Raw genomic sequence first — 23,413 nt, forward strand, 5'->3', positions numbered from 1 at the left:
AAACGAAGAGAGGTACAGTAAAGCGTGCTATGAAGCACAGCGCAACCGCTACCGCGCCAAACAGGCTCGTCACTTTCACTGCCTTTTGCACTAGCGGCGGACTACGTTCAATTTCATTCTGTGAGTTTCACAGCTTGACTAAATGTAGTAATTTCGCCTTACGCGATTTGTTTTCTTCTTTCATTTGTGGAAGTTGTTAGCGGTTTTCACATGTTGCCCATACATTTTTAATGCGGTTATTAAAATGACCTACCCGCAAAGAAAAGCGAGTCTTTTATTGTGATTATTATGATTATACAAATTATATGATTTGGGTACAAAAGCGGAGAAATGAGGCTTAACTACACTGCGTCAGCTGAATGGCGAGCAGCTCACATTGCACAAAAGATGTTCACTTCGTTCCAGCTGTGAGCATATTGCTTAAATGGATGCCGTTTATTTGCACGGACTTCACAATCATAAAAGACTGTTGTGATAGGACGAGCGCCTTTTGGGATAAGCTGAGCCTTTTCTGCGTGAATAGCACCTGGGTTTTTTTAAAAGAAGGGCGGTTTTATGTAATTGCATGTCATTCAGAGATTATTGAAAAGTGCTGTCTCGGAACAATTGCGTATTGCAAGGTCGTAACCCCTCGTTAATTACTCGTTCAAATGTGTGTAGTTACACAACAGGGCGAAAAGAGTTGATAAAATGCGTGTCACTAGGTCCAAAAGAGTTTTGTATGAGCAGCTGAATACCGCTGTCTAGGCTATTTTGTCTAGCGCCCTTGTTTATTGTCTGGCAGGCTGGCTGACTCTTACTCTCTCTCTCTCTCTCTCTCTCTCTCTCTCTCTCTCTCTCTCTCTCTCTCTCTCTCTCTCTCACCATTCCTCTCTCTCTCTCTCTGTCACCATTCCTCTCTCTCTCTCTTTCTCTCTCTCTCTCTCTCTCTCTCTCTCTCTCTCTCTCTCTCTCTCTCACCATTCCTCTCTCTCTCTGTGTCACCATTCCTCTCTCTCTCTCTCTCTCTCTCTCTCTCTCTCTCTCTCTCTGTCACCATTCCTCTCTCTCTGTCACCATTCCTCTCTCTCTCTCTCTCTCTCTCTCTCTCTCTCTCTCTCTCTCTGTCCCCATTCCTCTCTCTCTCTGTCCCTGTTCCTCTCTCTCTCTCTGTCCCCGTCTCTCTGTCTCTCTCTCTGTCTCTCTCTCTCTCTGTCTCTCTCTCTGAGTGTCCCCGAGTATATAAGAAGATAATGTACCATGAAGAACACGTGCGCATTATATGCATGCGCATTATATACATGCATTGGCATACTTCCGCAACGTTTTCAAATAATCCTGCCTGGGAATTAAAAAAAAGTGTATTCCGAAAAGTGACTGCGCAGTTAGTTTTGTCGGTCAGTTTTGTAGGTCAATGAAAAAAAGGTTGAGTATTTTATCCTTGATCTTCAGACAAACCTTTTATTTCTTATTTATTTATATGGGAGATTTATATAGTTGACTTCTGCCTATAAATATGCAAAGGTGAAGCTGGAATTACATCACCATGTTTACCAAACCTGCAACATGCTGCTGCAATGAAAAATAACTTTGCTGTTTGAATATTTGCGGTTTGTTTGTTTGCTTATTTGCTTTTGAGTTTGAGTGTGTGTGTGTGTTTTTTTGTCTTTTTGATTTGTTTGGGGGGGTTGAGGATAAGAGGTGAGATGGTAGGTGTTTGCCTTTGAATTTGTTTTGTGTTTTTGTTTGCTCTTTCTTTTTTTGTTTAGATTTCTTTTCTTTTAAATTGTTGGTTTTGTTTAAACAATTACTCAGATAAGTGTATTATCTGTATCACTCACTAAAAAGACCGCTGGGTCTAACTACAGTAAATATAACGTTTTGTTTTGTCATAAATTAAAACGTTCCAATAACATTCCAATCTTGTTTACTGATTTTGCTTGTTTGTTTGTGTGTTTGTTTGTTTGTTTGTTTGTTCGCTAATTTGTTAGTTTATTTGTTTGTGCTCATATTTGTTTGTGTGCTTGTTTGTGCGCTTACTTTGTTTGTTTCTTTCTTTCTGTATGTATGTATTTGTATGCTTATTTACTATGTTTGTTTGTTGCATCTCAGAATGGCGATCTTCTTTCTTTCTTTCTTTCTTGAACTTGCGCATGTGTTTATCCAAATGAACATTGCATCTCAGAATGGGGTATTCTTTCTTTCTTTTTCTGCTTAAAGGCACAGCAAGCCTCCCGTAAACCATCACGGATACTGTCAGGCTTTTACACACAGTACCAACACCCTTTCCTCACCGCTTGAGAACATCCTAGGTGTCCCACGTAAAGAGCGAGCAATTTTCAAAGAATTTATTTTCGTGGACCCTCTGATCAGCAAATCAGGCGCCTCGTTTTGGCGCTAGAACTAACTTTTAAAATCTAGATAAGAAATTGACAACTTGGTACACAAACATTCTTAAATCATAAAAGAATTCTTTTTTCATCAAGACTTCTCTTTCCTTTCCTCTTCTTCCGTTTGTATGGCCATGTTGGGTTTGATGCGTGCATGCCTGGTTTTCTCCTTTAGATGGGTGTCGGCACAGGAGGTCTGCCCGCTGTCCTCAGCCAACATGCTCCGTCTTCATGGCAGCTCAAATTTTTTATCGAGGTTCTCTCCTCTAGATCCGCCGTGTTTCGCCTAGGGGCTTGCGCTGCCTAGTTGATAGGGTCACCTCGTAGAGGATGTGGTCATAGACCACGCACGGTCGGTCTTGGGATAGGGAAACGTTATGCTAGTCCGGAGGGATTACGCCACAATGGCCACCTCGCGAAGACCCAGGGTCCTAGACTAGGGAGGTCCAAGGGGGAGCACCGGGAGGGCTACCCCTCTACCCGCACCTCCAACACAATCCCTTCCCCTGGTAGCTTCATCCCCAAGGAGGAAACAGAGCTACCTGCAACACCCCTTTCATCAAGACAAGATCAGTACAATTCGAAGTTTTAAAAGTTTGAAAAAAGAAAAGCTCGGAAACGTGTCACACAAACCGTCTTTCTCGTAGCAGACGACGGTTCTGCCTTACGCCCGTTCCTCTGAATAGTCAACTGTCATCGCTCTAGTTCGTGAGAATCGCAGCCGGTTTTTTGCGTTTAGATTCAGAGGTACACAATAACGTGCTATTGCAGATGAGCTTACAGCGAATCCCATTGAAATCACAAACTGACGACTACATTGTGAAAAAAGGAAACTGGATCACACGGGATCACACGTGTACGTAATGGCTCAGGGGTAAGATAAACCACGCAAAAATAAATTCTTTGAAAATTGCTCGCTCTTAATGCCTCGGTCTCACATATACGATTTTTCGGAAGTGTCGGGGATAGTTAAGTCGGCTAGGTCGGAAGTGTCGGATGCAAATTTGGCTCCAAATTTCACTCCCGACCTGTCCTTACGACTGATCCGACCATGTAGCCGACAAGCAGACGACAACCACCCGACTTTAGGGCCGACAAATCCGACATGTGTCCAGACACTTCCGACTGCAGTAACAACAATTCCGACTGCAGTTACGACAGGCCCGGCTGAAAAACTTCCGAACAATAGCCGACTCTCACGACCAGTGTAACGACTAAACCGACTAGCTAACGACTGTCCCAACGACAAATCAGACTGCCCTTACGACTAATCCGAACGAAACTATGCTACCGACAAATCCGACCACCCTTACGAGTCTTCCGACTACCGTTACGACTAATCAGAATCGCCTTACGACTAAACCGACACGCTTACGACAACCACCCGACAAATTTCTATTCGTCTGAGTCGGGAGGCTCTTCCGAACTATCCGACTTTTCAAAAACAAAATTGCTAATTCTCACGAACTCTCCGACCTCTTCCGACTTCCAGCCGACTACCTAAAAGTCGGGTGACATTCGTAGATGTGAGACCGAGGCATTACGGAGGCCGGGCGCCTAGGATGTTCAAAGGCGGTGAGTGTGTAAATGAAAGGGTGTTTGTACTGTGTGTAAAAGCCTGACAGTATCTGTGATGGTTTACGGGAGGCTTACTGTGGCTTTAACATGCACATGTGTTTATCCAAATGAACATTTCATCTCAGAATGGCGACCTTCTTTCTTTCTTTCTTTGTTGAACTTGACTTGCGCATGTGTTTATCCAAATGAATATTGCATCTCAGAATGGGGGTATACTTTCTTTCTTTGTTTAACTTGCACATGTATGTGTTTATCCAAACGAACATCGCATCTCAGAATGGCGACCTTATTTCTTTCTTTCTTTCTTTCTGTGTTTAACTTGCACATGTGTTTATCCAAACGAACATTGCATCTTTATAGTTTTATTATAAGAACCTTTTCTAATTCCTATTAACTCGATGTTCTTTAACTATATTTATACATAAATGCATATTGTAAAGTAGTATGCATTGTTAGAGGATCTTTTAGTAGCAGTGTTTAAATGTCGAAGCTGCTTTTCCCAGTTTTACCTAAGATATCGATTGTATATTGTGTTATTGTATTTGTCAGACTTGATTGTACCAAGTCCCTACACATGTTGTAATGCGCTTAGAGCCAAATATTTTTTTGGTTTTTTTGTAAGGGATAGGCGCAATATAAATACACTTTATTATTATTATTATCTCAGAATCTTATCTTATAAGAAGTTCTTAAAAGTTCGAAGTTATTTTAGCATATAGGTTGTTTGTTTTTTTAAAAAAAAAATTTTATGGTCTTAACAGTTAAACATGTATTACGTTATCATTAAGATTCATGCTTTGTTAGCACTAAGCAGTTGTTTTAATCAGTCTGGTTTTCTCTTGTTTTCATCTTATGAACATTCTAAATGTTAGACTAACTTATTGTCTTGTACAGAATAACAACTGTGTGAATGGTGCTATACTGAATGAAAGAGTGTGACATGAAGTTCTTGTACATCATTGTAAAGAGTGTGAATGACGTTTTAGTTTAGATGTCAAGCGCTTAGAGCAAGCCTTTTTAACGAAAGTTTTTGATTTAGCGCTATATAAATGTTCTTATTATTATTAGAATGGGGATATTGTTTCTGTCTTCCTTTCTTTGTTTAACTTGCGCATGTGTTTATCCAATGAACATTGCATCTCAGAATTGGGACATTCTTTATTTATTTATTTATTTAACTTGCTAATGTGTTTTTTCAAATGAAAACTGCATCTCAGAGTGGGGACATTCTTTCTTTCTTTCTTTCTTTCTTTAACTTGCGCATGTGTTTATCCAAACGAACATTGCATCTCAGAATGGGGGTATTCTTTCTTTCTTTGTTTGTTTAACTTGTGCATGTGTTTATCCACTGAACTATGCATCTCAGAATTGGGACATTCTTTTTTTATTTATTTATTAAACTTCCTCGTGTGTTTTTCCAAATGAAAACTGCATCTCAGAATGGGGACATTCTTTTTTCTTTTTTTCTTTCTATTTTTAACTTGCGCATGTGTATATATCCAAATGAACACTGCGTCGCAGAATGGGGATTTTTTTAAATTTTTTTACCTTGAATCTCAGTCGAACCTTGAGTCTCTCGGCCACAAACTTTATATCTTTGTTTTCAAAGTTGACACAAATCACAGAAGCGAAGGAAAGATGCGTGTTCTAAGTGCTGGTGAACCGGACGACCGAGATACATAAATTTCATGCGCTATCATGCAAAACATAACATCGTCTTTTGTGAGGTTTTAGAAACAGGACAAGGAAATAGGATGGAGGGCAAGTGATACTATTCCTTCGCTTTCTGCTATAAATCCTTTTTAGTACTGGTGAACCAGACCAACCTCAAAACGAGACACATAACATTTACACACATTATGTTAAAGTTATTGCGCACTCTTAATAAAATAGCTATTGTGGGTGTTTTTTGGGAGGCTATCCGCTTAAACCCTTTTGAGTGTTGTTGTACTAACCGAACCTTGAAAATATACATAATGATCGTTCACTTGCTGTGAAGTTCATAAAGCATTTATGAAGCAACAATACATAAATACACGGCATTTCAGAGAGCGAAAGGAAAAGAGAAAGAGAGAGAGAGGGGGATAGAGAGAGAGAGAGAGAGAGAGAGACAGAGAGAGAGAGAGAGAGAGAGAGAGAGAGAGAGAGAGAGAGAGAGAGAGAGAGAGAGAGAGAGAGAGAGAGAGAAAGAGAGAGAATTGAATTGAATTGAAATTTATTTTACGAGGGTGACAGAATAAGCAATGTATACTTGCTTTTTTACATCCGGCCCTCGCCCATTGAGGGGTAACAAACAAGAAGAAATAAAAGATAAGTTTAACTATAGTACAAATGACATATTTACCATAATTAACATGTCAAGCAAGCAATAAGACATTTTAAGATGCATTAGGATTCTTTAGCAATGCTTGAAAATTATATATAACAGAGAAATATGTGTTTGTATAAAAAATTAAAAAATTAAAAAAAATTAAAAAAATAATCCTTCATGTATTATTATATATAATCATGTTTATCAATATAATCAGAGAGTACAGTTATATTTTGCCAGCTGCTTGATAATATTTCTTATAAGTTTTGTAAAAGAAACAGCATGTAATATTCCTTGAAAGATGTTTCAGGAATTCATAATTTAATCATATTTGGAATGGCGTTCCACATAATTGCTCCAGAATATGATAGAGAGAGAGAGAGAGAGAGAGAGAGAGAGAGAGAGAGAGAGAGAGAGAGAGAGAGAGAGAGAGAGAGAGAGAGAGAGAGAGAGAGAGAGAGAGAGAGAGAGAGAGAGAGAATAAGGAGGAGTAAACAAGTCGCGTGAAGCGATATAAAAAGATTTAGTCAATCTGTCGGCCTGAAACTATAAGATCAACAATTTTAAAAAAATAAACCAACACAGAGACTTAATGAACTAATTAAAGCTTCCCTAGCGTAAACCTGAAGACTGAGACGGGTCTAGTTCGTCTCAGCGAAGCCTGCGAACGTAGCGCATAATTAATTTTTCTTTTCTTTAATTGTGAGTACATTTTCAGAGTAAACATGGCCTCTCTCTATATTTTTTGAAAATGATAAAGAATAAGATGAAACGATTTTTAGATCGATTTCTGAACATTTAATTTAAATGAGACACACACATACACCGCGACCATCGTCTCAATTCCCAGTCTATGTTAAAACTTGTTTTTTTAAATTAGTCAAAACTTGACTGAATGTAACAAGTTGCTTGAAGCGACATTAAGAACAGAGATGGCACGGACATTAAAAAAAAAAAGCTCTTTACAGGATCGGAAAGCGCGCTTTTCTCAACTCTTTTCAACTTTCTCAGCTTGTTTTTAATTCAAACATCACATATATATCTATATGTTTTTGGAAGCAGAAAAAAATAAAAGAATAAGATGAAATTTGTTTAGATCGATTACTATAATTTTGATTAGAATTTTCAGATTTTTAATTACCAAACTTATTGATTTATTGTAAGATTCCAAGCTGAATTGCAACTCCATAGTCCGGCCTTTGTCAAAGATTGCCAACTTACAAGCCCCCAACCACCATTACCTTCAGTCGACGCGCGGTGATTCATATCTATATATATATGCCCAGTTGACCTTCGCTTTTCAATACACGACTCAAAACCTTTGGAATGAATTAAAATGAATGACAATAAAATAAAAAATCTATTATTCATTTTAAATCATTTCAAAGGTTTTGTGTCGTGTATTGAAAATCGAATTTAGTGCGTAAGTGCCTTTGAACAGGTCTCCCACAATCCTGTATTCTATTTTTAGTCCGGGATACCCCCCATCAATTTATTTTTAGAGAAGGTCAAAGGGCATATGTATCACCGTGCGTCGACGGATGGTAGTGGTGGTTGGGTGCTTGTACGATGATGTGCTTGCAGCCTCCTTGTGCTGTTTTGCTGAAATTATCGCGATTGTACATGCTTCGGTTTTCAGCAAGCTTTGTACTTGGATTTCGTCCTTCTGTATTATGTATTGTGTTGTGTTGTGTTGTGTTGTGTTGTGTTGTGTTGTGTTGTGTTGTGTTTGTTGTGCTGTGCTGTGCTGTGTTGTGCTATGCTGTGCTGTGCTGTGCTTGTGTGTGTGTGTGTGTGTGTGTGTGTGTGTGTGTGTGTGTGTGTGTGTGTGTGTGAGACATACAGAGAGAGAGAGACAAACAGAGACATACAGAGAGAGAGACAAACAGAGACATACAGAGAGAGAGACAAACAGAGACATACAGAGAGAGAGACAAACAGACATACAGAGAGAGAGACAAACAGAGACATACAGAGAGAGAGAGACAAACATACAGAGAGAGAGAGACAAACAGACATACAGAGAGAGAGAGACAGAGAGACATACAGAGAGAGAGAGAGAGAGAAAGAGAGAGAGAGAGAGAGAGAGAGAGAGACAGACAGACAGATACACAGAGAGAGAGAGACAAACAGAGAGAGAGAGAGACATACATACAGAGAGAGAGAGATAGAGAGAGAGAGACAGACAGACAGACAGAGAGAGAGAGAGAGAGAGAGAGACATACAGAGAGAGAGAGACAGACATACAGAGAGAGAGAGAGAGAGAGAGAGAGACAGACAGAGAGAATGAGGGAGAGAGACAGACATACAGAGCGAGAGAGAGACAGACATACAGAGCGAGAGAGAGACAGACATACAGAGCGAGAGAGAGACAGACATACAGAGAGAGAGAGACAGACAGAAATACAGAGAGAGAGAGAGAGAGAGAGAGAGTGTGTCATGTCATGTTAGGGGAAGGGCTCCTAACATGGACCACTCAGTTTTTGTTTCATGCTGATAACTAGCTTGTTTTCTTGCGAAGAAGTTTCATTTTGTGTTTGGTAGTCCTTCTCTCTTAGGTTAACCGTTAGGCCCAATTAGAGTCAAATAGCTTTGATAGACATTCAGCAATAACTAAATACAGAAAAAAATCACAAATGGTCCATATTAGACGCCCAGGCTCCTAATATGGACCAGTGAAGCGGCCTTCACGAATCACCGTAAAAAGCCCCCTATACTTCAAAATAACATGATACAACTTAGTGTGCAAGTCATACTAATTAAAAGATGCTTTAAATGTATCTGTTTCGCGTTGATGAGAACATTATTTGAAGCACACCAGGGAACTAAAGACGCTTATCAAAAACAGAGTGAAAATAAGTGAAATCATCAACTTCCACGAAAAGAAGACTATTTGTTATAACTTTTGGAAATCTCGAAGGCTAGTTATAGGTTATTTTCAGCAAGCTTCTTAATGAATTAATTAAAATAGCCTTTAGCTTTTAATTTCTTCGATTTGTTGAAGGTGGTCCATATTAGGGGACTCACACACATACTTTGAGATTTTGCTATTATTTTTTGTTTGCAGTAGAAACTCGGGGTCAAAGCTGCTAAAATGTAACAAATGCGGTCTTAGCTGTTATATATAGCAATTTTTGTGCGATAAAAGCTTTGGCTGCTGACAGAAACGAGTCCGTTTTAGGCGGCAAAATTAGAGTGGACGCTGCCAAAAGTGAACAAAGAGAAAAAGCCTAACGGTTTTGAGGTTTGTGTTTCTGCAACTGTTTTGACATGTGCAAGTTATCCAGAGAGGGTGAATACAGCGAATGAAATTGTTTTTAGCGCTCTAGCGCCGTGAGTTTGTCAGAACAGGAGGTGGTCCATATTAGGAACCGGTCCATATTAGGAGCCCTTCCCCTACATGTACCGGTTGTGACGTGTCAGTTGGCCTATACAATAAACTTTTTGAGTTCTGAGTTGTGAGTTGTGCTGTTTTGCAGAACTTGACGCTGCTGGTCAACTCCAGCTGGCCGCAATTCACGCAATGTTTCCAGTCCAGCGTTCTCGTCTTCCTGCCCAACGGATTCCTCTGGTGTTCCTTGCTCATTTACCTCCCTTACATCCTCACCAGACCCGCATTGCCTCCCTTGCCTTCCACTTGGTCCAATGCAGCCAAGACGGTGAGTCGGTTTGCTCAAATCTTCTTCTTCCTTGTTCATGGGCTGAAACTCTCACGTTCACTCATGTTTTTGCACTAGTTGGTTTTTACGTGTATGGCCGTTTTTACTCCGCCATTCAGGCAGCATACGCCGATTTCGGGGGAAGCATGCTGAGTGTTTTCGTGTTTCTATAACCCACCGAACACTTCGTCAAATGAATGTCCATTCTTTTTGTTTCACATTGCTAAAGGCGGTCCTTAGAGCCGCTACTAACTACAGCAGAACCAAGCCCAACTAGTTTCGGCGAACTATTCTCAATCATTGTAATCATGACCCTTCCTGACTTGTTCTATTCTCAATCATTGCAATCATGACCCTTCCTGACTTGTTCTATTCTCAATCATTGTAATCTTGACCCTTCACTGTGCACAATCATTGCAATCATGACCCTTCCTGACTTGTTCTATTCTCAATCATTGTAATCTTGACCCTTCCTGACTTGTTCTATGCTTGCTTTCAGGTCCTGTCTGTATTGTTGTCCCTGTGCACAATCATTGTAACCCTGACCCTTCACTGTGCACAATCATTGCAATCATGGCCCTTTCTGGCTTGTTCTATTCTCAATCATTGCAATCCTGACTCTTCCTGACTTGTTCTATGCTTGCTTTCAGGTCCTGTCTGTATTGTTGTCCCTGAACACAATCATTGTAACCCTGACCCTTCACTGTGCACAATCATTGCAATCATGACCCTTCCTGACTTGTTCTATTCTCAATCATTGCAATCATGACCCTTCCTGACTTGTTCTATGCTTGCTTTCAGGTCATGTCTGTATTGTTGTCCCTGTGCACAATCATTGTAACCCTGACCCTTCACTGTGCACAATCATTGCAATCCTGTCCCTTTCTGGCTTGTTCTATTCTCAATCATTGTAATCTTGACCCTTCCTGACTTGTTCTATGCTTGCTTTCAGGTCCTGTCTGTATTGTTGTCCCTGTGCACAATCATTGTAACCCTGACCCTTCACTGTGCACAATCATTGCAATCATGGCCCTTTCTGGCTTGTTCTATTCTCAATCATTGCAATCCTGACCCTTCCTGACTTGTTCTATGCTTGCTTTCAGGTCCTGTCTGTATTGTTGTCCCTGTGCACAATCATTGTAACCCTGACCCTTCACTGTGCACAATCATTGCAATCATGGCCCTTTCTGGCTTGTTCTATTCTCAATCATTGTAATCTTGACCCTTCCTGACTTGTTCTATGCTTGCTTTCAGGTCCTGTCTGTATTGTTGTCCCTGTGCACAATCATTGTAACCCTGACCCTTCACTGTGCACAATCATTGCAATCATGGCCCTTTCTGGCTTGTTCTATTCTCAATCATTGTAATCTTGACCCTTCCTGACTTGTTCTATGCTTGCTTTCAGGTCCTGTCTGTATTGTTGTCCCTGTGCACAATCATTGTAACCCTGACCCTTCACTGTGCACAATCATTGCAATCATGGCCCTTTCTGGCTTGTTCTATTCTCAATCATTGTAATCTTGACCCTTCCTGACTTGTTCTATGCTTGCTTTCAGGTCCTGTCTGTATTGTTGTCCCTGTGCACAATCATTGTAACCCTGACCCTTCACTGTGCACAATCATTGCAATCATGGCCCTTTCTGGCTTGTTCTATTCTCAATCATTGTAATCTTGACCCTTCCTGACTTGTTCTATGCTTGCTTTCAGGTCCTGTCTGTATTGTTGTCCCTGTGCACAATCATTGTAACCCTGACCCTTCACTGTGCACAATCATTGCAATCATGGCCCTTTCTGGCTTGTTCTATTCTCAATCATTGTAATCTTGACCCTTCCTGACTTGTTCTATGCTTGCTTTCAGGTCCTGTCTGTATTGTTGTCCCTGTGCACAATCATTGTAAACCTGACCCTTCACTGTGCACAATCATTGCAATCATGGCCCTTTCTGGCTTGTTCTATTCTCAATCATTGTAATCTTGACCCTTCCTGACTTGTTCTATGCTTGCTTTCAGGTCCTGTCTGTATTGTTGTCCCTGTGCACAATCATTGTAACCCTGACCCTTCACTGTGCACAATCATTGCAATCATGGCCCTTTCTGGCTTGTTCTATTCTCAATCATTGTAATCTTGACCCTTCCTGACTTGTTCTATGCTTGCTTTCAGGTCCTGTCTGTATTGTTGTCCCTGTGCACAATCATTGTAACCCTGACCCTTCACTGTGCACAATCATTGCAATCATGGCCCTTTCTGGCTTGTTCTATTCTCAATCATTGTAATCTTGACCCTTCCTGACTTGTTCTATGCTTGCTTTCAGGTCCTGTCTGTATTATTGTCCCTGAACACAATCATTGTAACCCTGACCCTTCACTGTGCACAATCATTGCAATCATGGCCCTTTCTGGCTTGTTCTATTCTCAATCATTGTAATCTTGACCCTTCCTGACTTGTTCTATGCTTGCTTTCAGGTCCTGTCTGTATTGTTGTCCCTGTGCACAATCATTGTAACCCTGACCCTTCACTGTGCACAATCATTGCAATCATGGCCCTTTCTGGCTTGTTCTATTCTCAATCATTGTAATCTTGACCCTTCCTGACTTGTTCTATGCTTGCTTTCAGGTCCTGTCTGTATTGTTGTCCCTGTGCACAATCATTGTAAACCTGACCCTTCACTGTGCACAATCATTGCAATCATGGCCCTTTCTGGCTTGTTCTATTCTCAATCATTGTAATCTTGACCCTTCCTGACTTGTTCTATGCTTGCTTTCAGGTCCTGTCTGTATTGTTGTCCCTGTGCACAATCATTGTAACCCTGACCCTTCACTGTGCACAATCATTGCAATCATGGCCCTTTCTGGCTTGTTCTATTCTCAATCATTGTAATCTTGACCCTTCCTGACTTGTTCTATGCTTGCTTTCAGGTCCTGTCTGTATTATTGTCCCTGAACACAATCATTGTAACCCTGACCCTTCACTGTGCACAATCATTGCAATCATGGCCCTTTCTGGCTTGTTCTATTCTCAATCATTGTAATCTTGACCCTTCCTGACTTGTTCTATGCTTGCTTTCAGGTCCTGTCTGTATTATTGTCCCTGAACACAATCATTGTAACCCTGACCCTTCACTGTGCACAATCATTGCAATCATGGCCCTTTCTGGCTTGTTCTATTCTCAATCATTGTAATCTTGACCCTTCCTGACTTGTTCTATGCTTGCTTTCAGGTCCTGTCTGTATTGTTGTCCCTGTGCACAATCATTGTAACCCTGACCCTTCACTGTGCACAATCATTGCAATCATGGCCCTTTCTGGCTTGTTCTATTCTCAATCATTGTAATCTTGACCCTTCCTGACTTGTTCTATGCTTGCTTTCAGGTCCTGTCTGTATTGTTGTCCCTGTGCACAATCATTGTAACCCTGACCCTTCACTGTGCACAATCATTGCAATCATGGCCCTTTCTGGCTTGTTCTATTCTCAATCATTGTAATCTTGACCCTTCCTGACTTGTTCTATGCTTGCTTTCAGGTCCTGTCTGTATTGTTGTCCCTGTGCACAATCATTGTAACCCTGACCCTTCACTGTGCACAATCATTGCAATCATGGCCCTTTCTGGCTTGTTCTATTCTCAATCATTGTAATCTTGACCCTTCCTGACTTGTTCTATGCTTGCTTTCAGGTCCTGTCTGTATTGTTGTCCCTGTGCACAATCATTGTAACCCTGACCCTTCACTGTGCACAATCATTGCAATCATGGCCCTTTCTGGCTTGTTCTATTCTCAATCATTGTAATCTTGACCCTTCCTGACTTGTTCTATGCTTGCTTTCAGGTCCTGTCTGTATTATTGTCCCTGAACACAATCATTGTAACCCTGACCCTTCACTGTGCACAATCATTGCAATCATGGCCCTTTCTGGCTTGTTCTATTCTTAATCATTGTAATCTTGACCCTTCCTGACTTGTTCTATGCTTGCTTTCAGGTCCTGTCTGTATTATTGTCCCTGAACACAATCATTGTAACCCTGACCCTTCACTGTGCACAATCATTGCAATCATGGCCCTTTCTGGCTTGTTCTATTCTCAATCATTGTAATCTTGACCCTTCCTGACTTGTTCTATGCTTGCTTTCAGGTCCTGTCTGTATTATTGTCCCTGAACACAATCATTGTAACCCTGACCCTTCACTGTGCACAATCATTGCAATCATGGCCCTTTCTGGCTTGTTCTATTCTCAATCATTGTAATCTTGACCCTTCCTGACTTGTTCTATGCTTGCTTTCAGGTCCTGTCTGTATTATTGTCCCTGAACACAATCATTGTAACCCTGACCCTTCCTGACTTGTTCTATGCTTGCTTTCAGGTCATGTCTGTATTGTTGTCCCTGAACACAATCATTGTAACCCTGACCCTTCCTGACTTGTTCTATGCTTGCTTTCAGGTCATGTCTGTATTGTTGTCCCTGTGCACAATCATTGTAATCCTGACCCTTCCTGACTTGTTCTATTCTCAATCATTGCAATCCTGACCCTTCCTGACTTGTTCTATTCTTGCTTTCAGGTCCTCTCAGTATTGTTGTCCCTGTGCACAATCATTGCAATCCTGACGGAGACGAACGTGGGTGATGACGCCAAGGTTCCATACTCTACGGCTCACTACGTTGCCAGATTTATCGAAGGAGTAACTTATGTGAGTATTGCATTCAGTTGTGTAGAATATGTCTCATCATTCTGTTTTTCTCGAACATACTGTAACTTTTTTAATTTTGTTTGTTTGTTTGTTTGTTTGTTTGTTTGTTTGTTTGTACTGTAAGCCTTGGCTTTTCATGTACCTAACTTGGGTCGTTTCTTTAGCTCTTCTCCAGCCTCCTTCCCACACCCCCACCCTATCGTTCTCCCTCTCTGTCTATAGGAATTCGTCTCTGTCCTTCTGTCTCTGTCTGTCTGTCTGTCTGTCTGTCTCTGTCTGTCTGTCTTTCTCTGTCTCTGTCTCTGTCTCTGTCTCTCTGTCTCTGTCTCTGTCTGTCTGTCTCTCTCTCTCTCTCTCTCTCTCTCTCTCTCTCTCCTCCCCCCCCCCTCCCCCGCGTCTGTAGTTTTGTGTCGAATGCCCGCAAAGGCTATTTTTGATCACACGCTCTAAGACTATGTGTGCGTGCGAGTGTGAGTGTAATCGTTTTAACGCGTTGCATCTTTGTTTTGTCACGTGCAGTTGTTGGCAGCAGTGTTGACACAAATAGAGCGCTGCCGCGGCGTCATCACTTCCGGAGTGCTGTTCATCTACTGGCTGATGTTGGCGGTCCTTGACGTCATCCCACTGTACTCATACATACTCCTCGACGTAATACTCTACCTTTATTTCCTCTTTGATAACACCTGTTTGGTCGATTAGGCCAAATAAAAATATATGTTTGTTTAGGGTAACCCGACCGATCCTATTTCTTCCCGCCGACCCTAAAACTTTTTTTCATTTCTCAAGAAAACCTAAACTTTTGACACATTTTGCGAACCATGCCAAGACTAAGGGAAGTAACCTCCTTTAAAATCGACTAAATTTAAGGGGAAACAAGACGATTTTTTTTTTTTTTGAAGGCGACCTACCGACCCTATCTTTTTTTATCACGTTACCCTAAACCAACATAATTATATTTGTATTTGGCCTTACCTTTCCTTGGTCAAATTTTTGATTGATCGTCAATTTGATGATAAGCAGGATAATTACTTTAGAGACCCTTACTTCTTACCTCTCGCCATTCGTAAGTCGAAGTTTTATCGGTTCCGTCAGGCTTGAGTTTACCTTTGATAAAAGTGAACAAACAGTTATTTTTAATTAAGCTTTTATGCAAATTCGATAAATGATGAGACCAGAAAATGCAAATCAAACAGGGCTTATTGGGCTAATTTCCAAGATAAAACTGAAAGAAACGGGGAAATAAAAGTGACAAGATATTTTTTAAAAGATAGTGCTTAAATAAGTTCAATGAATGGTAAGGAGAGAAATTACAAGAAAAGAGAACGTAATGTCCTCATTTATAAGATTATATTTATGCAATTCCAAATCAAATCTACTTCCGACGGGCGCAGTGGTCTTGGTGATAAGACATCGGCCTCCCAATCCGAAGGTCGTGAGTTCAAATCCTGGCCGCGGCCGCCTGGTGGGTTAAAGGTGGATATTTTTCCGATCTCCCAGGTCAACTTATGTGCAGACCTGCTGGTGCCTTATCCCCCTTCGTGTGTACACGGAAGCACAAGACCAAGTGCGCACGGAAAAGATCCTGTAATCCATATCAGAGTTCGGTGGGTTATAGAAAACACGCACATACCCAGCATCCTTTCCCCGAAAGCGGCGTATGGCAGCCTGAATGGGGGGGGGGGGGGGGGGTGTAAATACGGTCATACACGTAAAAACACACTCGTGCAAAAACATGAGTGTACATGGAAGTTTCAGCCCATGAACGAAGAAGAAGAAAAAATCTACCTTCTGTTCTCAGGGGCCGACTCTAGCCTTAAATAATGATCAAATAACCATAGTAATACGGTACCAATCTCCTGGCACCTGAGAGAATAACAAGCATTGAAATGAACAAGCGACTTTCATCCGAATTGTCGGGGTGGTTTTTTTCATTCAAATTTCGATATTTATATTCGAACAGGAATTTCTTAATATGTGTACTATTAAGATAAGAACAATAATATTACCCTTACACACACACTTACAACATTCATATCAAAACGCTTTCGTTTCAGTTCTTTAATCAGGACCTGACGCGTGTGATAATTTTCATCGTCTCCTACGTCATCATCCTCATCCAGCTGGTCCTGCAGGCTGCATGGGCTGACATCCCTCGTGACTACGCTCCGGGGGTAAGTCACACGTGTGTGTGTGTGTGTGTGTGTGTGTGTGTGTGTGTGTGTGTGTGTGTGTGTGTGTGTGTGTGAGTGTGTGTGTGTGTGTGTGTGAGTGTGTGTGTGTGTGTGTGTGTGTGTATGTGTGAGTATGTGTGTGAGTGTGTGTGTGTGTGTGTGTGTGTGTGTGTGTGTGTGTGTGTGTGCGTGCGTGCGTGCGTGCGTGTGTGCGTGCGTGCGTGCGTGTGCGCGTTGACTTACGTCCGTGCGTCCCGTGCGTGCGTTTCTTAGTGTGTGTTTTGGTTTCAACAGTTTATTCAGACAATGACATATAACAATGCGGCATACCATCAATTTAACAAAAGGAGCACAACAAGCAAGGCGTATACACGTGTTCTTAAAGGCACAGTGCAGCTCACAGCCTTCGTTTTGCGTTTTTGTTGCAGCTGAGTGCATTTACAGTTCAAAAATCCTCCTATGGTAGTAAAACAAACCCAAAACTACCCAACGACGACATCTGTGAAGCTCGACAGTTTCTTGTTCACGCGAGTGCATAAATTAACCTAGTTATTACGTGGTGTTTGGTCGGAGTTCGATTCAACTGAGTGATTCCGGCCTCCATTTTGTTTTACACAAACTCATGATGATGTCTGACATAGTTTGCTAAGTGACTGTCTTTTTGTGCATGATGTGGTGATCTACCTCATCTAAATTTAGATCCAAAAATAGGTCAAGACCAGCAGGGTCCGAGTACGAAATTAATTCGTAAAAAAATCGCAGTTCTTGACTCTTTGGGTGCAAGTCAATGAAACTTGGTAGTTCTTCTAACGGATAGCTGCCTAAGGTATGACTAAAAGCCCCAGGGGCTCCGTGCACCTGGATTTGACAAGTTCAGTACCTTTAAAAAGCCGGCAACATAATACTGTTTAGGCGGACGATACGGGGATATGTAGAGTGTGTGTAAATATGAAGAGCGAGAATGTGTGGAATGGTAGACAAACGGTTTCATGATGTTGACGGTCATTGTGATATTTCAGGCGTGTCCGGAGACCTCGACTACTTTCCTGTCCCGCATCACATTCTGGTGGATGACAAGGTAAGCTGTTTAAGGCCACACACAAAAATATGTTGGTTTAGGGTAACGTGACCAAAAAAATAGGGTCGGTAGGTCGGCTTTTTTTTTTTTAGTATCGGAATAGTTAGCAAAATGTGCCAAAGTTTTTGTAAAGTATTTTTTGAGAATTGAAAAAAGTTTTAGGGTCGGCGGGAAAAAATAGGGTCGGTCGGGTTACCCTAAACCAACGGTTTTTTGTTTGTTTTGTTTTTTAATTGCTTTATTATATTCTCTGGTTAAGTTACGCCGGTTTTTTTATTTTTATAGGACTTAAGCCATTTATTTGCACTATAGAAATTTACTCTATTTCTTCACGGGTGGATTTCACTACTTCCGGGTATCGCATTTAGATTCTGAAAGCACCAGGTAACAGAAAATGGGTTGCTTAGTCCAAAGCGTAAAAACAGTCAAAGTCGCCAAAATTGTCTTACGCCAAAATTCCGTGTCGACGACACTATCTAAGCCTCTGTCTACCTGTGTGTCTGTCTTCTGCTCTGTCTGTTTCTCTGACATCGAAAAAATAACCTGTCGCTTGCCTAGCGCAAATAATTATGACGCAAATGTGATTGATATCTCGGATAGTTTCTTTTGCTGTCTTGCAGGCTGATCACTTCCGGTTTCCGGAAGCCATTGGAGAGTGGCGACCTCTGGCGGCTCAACCCACGTGACGAGAGCGCCACCGTGGTTCCCAGGCTGGAAGAGGAGCTGAGAAAGGCTGGTGCTTACAGCGACTACAGGGAGTTTAGGTAAACTGGCTTAACTGCACTAGATTTCTTCTTCTTTTTTCAAATACAAGAGAATGAAAGTTGTTTTGCAGTTCTTGTACCTGTAGCCTACCCTGTGCCGGTGTGCTTTCACACCGCCCCGCCCAGGCAGGCTCAACTGCTCCGACCACATTTGAATTTCGTTCCGCTGCCAGACTTACCGATTTTACAGACGCTCCAGGGAAGGATGTCGGGTCGCTGCGGAAATAAAAGTTTCTAGTCCATGTCTGTGGTGGTTATTTTCTCAGATGTCAGGGGATTGGTTCCGCGTAACTCTCAATTACTCTATTGCACATGTCGTATACAATTAGAGAGCGCTTACTTCCCTTTGTGGTTCAGATCTGTGAAAAAAAGCAAACACAATTGTGGCCGCGCCTGGTGGGTTAAGGGTGGAGATGTTTTCGATCTCCCAGGTCAACTTATGTGCAGACCTGCTAGTGCCTTATCCCCCTTCGTGTGTACACGCAAGCACAAGACCGAGTGCACGCGGCGGAAAAGATCCTGTAATCCATGTCAGAGTTCGGTGGGTTAAATAGAAACACGAAAATACCCAGCATGCTTCCTCCGAAAGCGGCGTAAGGCTGCCTAAATGGTAGGGTAAAAACGGTCATACACGTAAAAATCCACTCGTGCAAAAACACGAGTGTACGTGGAAGTTTCAGCCCACGAACGCAGGAGAAGAAGAAGAGAAGGATGGAGAGAACCATATCTTTGGAACCGTAAATCTTTGGCAACCACTTTGGCTAGATGCTTGGTTTTCATGTGAAAACCGGTTTCAGTTTTGGATGGAGAGGACCATATCTTTGGCACCATAAGTCTAAATCTGTCTCTCTCTCTCTCTCATTCTCTCTTTCACTCTTTCTCTCTCTCACTTTCTCTTTCTCCCCGTCTCTCTCTCTCTCACTCTCTCTCTCTCCCTCTCTCTCTCTCCGTCTCTCTCTCTCTCTCTCTCTCTCACTTTCTCTCTTTCTCTCTTTCTCTCTCTCTCTCTCTCTCTCTCTCTCTCTCTCTCTCTCACCCCCCCCCCCCCCCCCTTGAGGATAATTGCTAGAACTCGCTCTCTCCACTCTCTCTTTCTCTCTTTTTCTATCTCTTTCTCTCACTCCCTCTCTTTCTCCATTTTCCTCTCTCTCTATTTCTCTTGTTCTCTCTCTCCCCCCCCTCCCCTTAAGGATAATTGCTAGGGGTTCATTCCACGTACTTTCTCTCCTCTCTCTCACTTTCTCTCTCTTTCTCTCACTCTCTCTCTCTCACTTTCTTTCTCTTTCTCTCTCTCTCTCTTTCTTTCTCTATTTCCCTCTCTCTCTATTTCTCTCTTTCTCTTTCTCTCTCTTTCTTTTTCTCTCCTCTCCCACTTTCTCTCTCTCTCTCAAATGCCATTGTTTTGCAGTGTAAGCAACGGTCAGCCCACCGGTCAGAGTAGCAGCGAGACCTCCTTCAGCAGTCGCAACAACAACGGCAACAGTGAGGGCAGCAATGAACTCAATGAGGAAAGCGCGCCTCTCCTGGGCAGTAGCAAGTGTATGGTTTCCTACAGGTAAACACGTGGACGTATGTGCATAGTTTACCTCAGTTCTGATATTCATTCACTTGTCCCTTCGCACATATGGTCCTTAATTAATATTCAATCTTGTGAGAGTAAAATATGCTTCTTGATCAATGTTCAACTTTGTCAGAGTAAAACATGCTCCTTGATCAATGTGCAATCTTGTCAAAGTAAACTAAACTCCTTGATCAATGTGCAATCTTGTCAAAGTAAACTAAACTCCTTGATCAATGTGCGATCTTGTCAGAGTAAACTAAACTCCTTGATCAATGTGCAATCTTGTCAAAGTAAACTAAACTCCTTGATCAATGTGCAATCTTGTCAAAGTAAACTAAACTCCTTGATCAATGTGCAATCTTGTCAAAGTAAACTAAACTCCTTGATCAATGTGCAATCTTGTCAAAGTAAACTAAACTCCTTGATCAATGTGCAATCTTGTCAAAGTAAACTAAACTCCTTGATCAATGTGCAATCTTGTCAAAGTAAACTAAACTCCTTGATCAATGTGCAATCTTGTCAAAGTAAACTAAACTCCTTGATCAATGTGCAATCTTGTCAGAGTAAACTAAACTCCTTGATCAATGTGCAATCTTGTCAGAGTAAACTAAACTCCTTGATCAATGTGCAATCTTGTCAGAGTAAACTAAACTCCTTGATCAATGTGCAATCTTGTCAAAGTAAACTAAACTCCTTGATCAATGTGCAATCTTGTCAGAGTAAACTAAACTCCTTGATCAATGTGCAATCTTGTCAAAGTAAACTAGACTCCTTGATCAATGTGCAATCTTGTCAAAGTAAACTAGACTCCTTGATCAATGTGCAATCTTGTCAGAGTAAACTAAACTCCTTGATCAATGTGCAATCTTGTCAGAGTAAACTAAACTCCTCGATCAATGTGCGATCTTGTCAGAGTAAACTAAACTCCTTGATCAATGTGCAATCTTGTCACAGTAAAATATGCTCCTCATCTCACACTATTGCAGCTCCACGGGAAGAAAGCGACGTGATCGAGAGCATGAAGCGATGGTGCGCCAGGTCCCTCAGTTCAGTCTGCTGCGTGTCATGATTCGCACTTACTGTGGGGACGTTCTCCTGTCCTACGTGTGCAAGTTCTGCTCAGACCTCTGCCAGTACCTCGGACCTCTGCTGCTCGGGTAAGTCCACAATCTCGGCCAGACGTGATCCACACCAAGAACAACACACAACACACACACACACACACACACACACACACACTGCACGCACACACACACTGCACACACACACACACACTGCACACACACACACACACACAAACACACACACACAACACACACACACACACACACTGCACACACACACACACTGCACACACACACACACACACACACACACAACACACACACACACACACAAGACACACTCACACACACAACACACACACACACACACACAACACACACACACACACACACACACACGACACACACACACACACACACACACACACACACACACACACACACACACACACACACACACACAAGGGAAGTAAGCGCTCTAAATGCATGTGTAATGGAGTAAGCGAGAGTTATACGGAACTTATCTCCTCGCACCTGAGAGAATAACAAGCATTGAAACAAACAAGCGACTTTCATCCTCAGTTTTTTTTTATTTTTATTATTTTTTATTATTATCCTGACAGTGATTTGTATGTCGTCTGCTTTCAGCTTTTTGATCAACGAGATTCAGTCCCCCCTGAACCAGGAATGGAAGGGTTACGTGGTGGCCGGTCTGATGCTTGGAGCATCGTGGTCACAGACGTCATTCTATCACCAGCATTACCATATCGCAATGACGACGGGCATGCGCATGAAGACTGCACTCATGGCCGCCGTGTATAAAAAGGTTTGGCCACCATTCATAAAAAAAAGTTTTCAATTGCAAAAAGACCAACAAATACTGTAGTCACGTGTGAACAAAGAATACAAACAAGTACAGGCGCGACGTTTCAACCCTAGGTTCTTCTTCAGGCAAACCCACAAAACAGTAAAAAGAAGATGACAGACAATTGGAATTGGGGAGGGGAGAGGGGGGGGGGGAGGTTGGGCGGGATTGAAATCGTATCATCTCACAGTTTGAGGATGATTGCTTCGGTAAACTAAAGGGTTCATTTCCAGAACTTTAGATCTCTCTCTCTGTCTTTGACTGGGTGGCCGAGTGGTAACGCACTTGCGCTCGGAAGCGAGAGGTTGCGAGTTCGACCCTGGGTCAGGGCGTTAGCAATTTTCTCCCCCCTTTCCTAACCTAGGTGGTGGGTTCAAGTGCTAGTCTTTCGGATGAGACGAAAAACCGAGGTCCCTTCGTGTACACTACATTGGGGTGTGCACGTTAAAGATCCCACGATTGACAAAAGGGTCTTTCCTGGCAAAATTGTATAGGCATAGATAAAAATGTCCACCAAAATACCCGTGTGACTTGGAATAATAGGCCGTGAAAAGTAGGATATGCGCCGAAATGGCTGCGATCTGCTGGCCGATGTGAATGCGTGATGTATTGTGTAAAAAAAATTCCATCTCACACGGCATAAATAAATCCCTGCGCCTCGAATATGTGCGCGATATAAATTGGAACAACAACAAAAAACAAAAAAAACAAAAAAATCCCTGCGCTTAGAACTGTACCCACGGAATACGCGCGATATAAGCCTCATATTGATTGATTGATTTGTCTCTCTTTCTGTCTTTGTCTCTCTTTCTATCTACCTCTCTTTCCTTCTTTCTCTGTCTCTCTCTTTCTCTCTCTCTCTCTCACTCTCTCTCTCCCTCTCTCTCTCTCTGTATTTTTGTTTTCTCTCTCTCTCCCCCTTTCTCTCTCCCCCCCTCTCTCTCTTCCCCCCCCCCCCTCTCTCTCTCTCTCTCTTTCTCTCTCTCTCTCTCTCTCTCTCTCTCTCTCTCTCTCTCTCTCTCTCTTTCCCCCCCACTCTCTCTCTCATTGAGTCCAATGCATGGTGGTTGCAGTCACTACGACTGAGCACGGATGGTCAGCGGGCGGGGACGGTGGGGGAGGTGGTCAACCTGATGTCCGTGGACTGTCAGCGCGTGCAGGACATGATGAGTTACACCTGGATGGTCTGGTCAATCCCCCTACAGGTGAGAGAATTGAATTCAATTGAACTTTATTTTCCGAGGGTGAAATAGTCTATGCAAACACGCTTTTTTCCATCCGGCACTCGCCCATTGAGGGTAACAAGAAGAAATGG

At 42.1% G+C, this 23,413-nt stretch overlaps 1 protein-coding gene across 1 annotated transcript in view; it reads left to right on the forward strand.

Moving 5' to 3' along the window:
- The window catches only part of LOC138978637 (multidrug resistance-associated protein 1-like), a 109,013-nt gene that overhangs the window by 32,944 nt on the left and 52,656 nt on the right, over window positions 1-23,413 (forward strand). Inside the window, exons 2-11 of the mRNA XM_070351398.1 lie at window positions 9,738-9,917; window positions 14,467-14,595; window positions 15,115-15,243; window positions 16,650-16,766; window positions 17,786-17,844; window positions 18,465-18,608; window positions 20,017-20,163; window positions 21,156-21,326; window positions 21,882-22,059; window positions 23,172-23,303. Of these exons, the coding sequence (XP_070207499.1) occupies window positions 9,738-9,917; window positions 14,467-14,595; window positions 15,115-15,243; window positions 16,650-16,766; window positions 17,786-17,844; window positions 18,465-18,608; window positions 20,017-20,163; window positions 21,156-21,326; window positions 21,882-22,059; window positions 23,172-23,303 (1,386 nt within the window). The remainder of the gene's footprint in view (window positions 1-9,737; window positions 9,918-14,466; window positions 14,596-15,114; window positions 15,244-16,649; window positions 16,767-17,785; window positions 17,845-18,464; window positions 18,609-20,016; window positions 20,164-21,155; window positions 21,327-21,881; window positions 22,060-23,171; window positions 23,304-23,413) is intronic.

The sequence above is a fragment of the Littorina saxatilis genome, linkage group LG10 (assembly GCF_037325665.1).
Source record: "Littorina saxatilis isolate snail1 linkage group LG10, US_GU_Lsax_2.0, whole genome shotgun sequence".
Classification (NCBI taxonomy): domain Eukaryota; kingdom Metazoa; phylum Mollusca; class Gastropoda; order Littorinimorpha; family Littorinidae; genus Littorina; species Littorina saxatilis.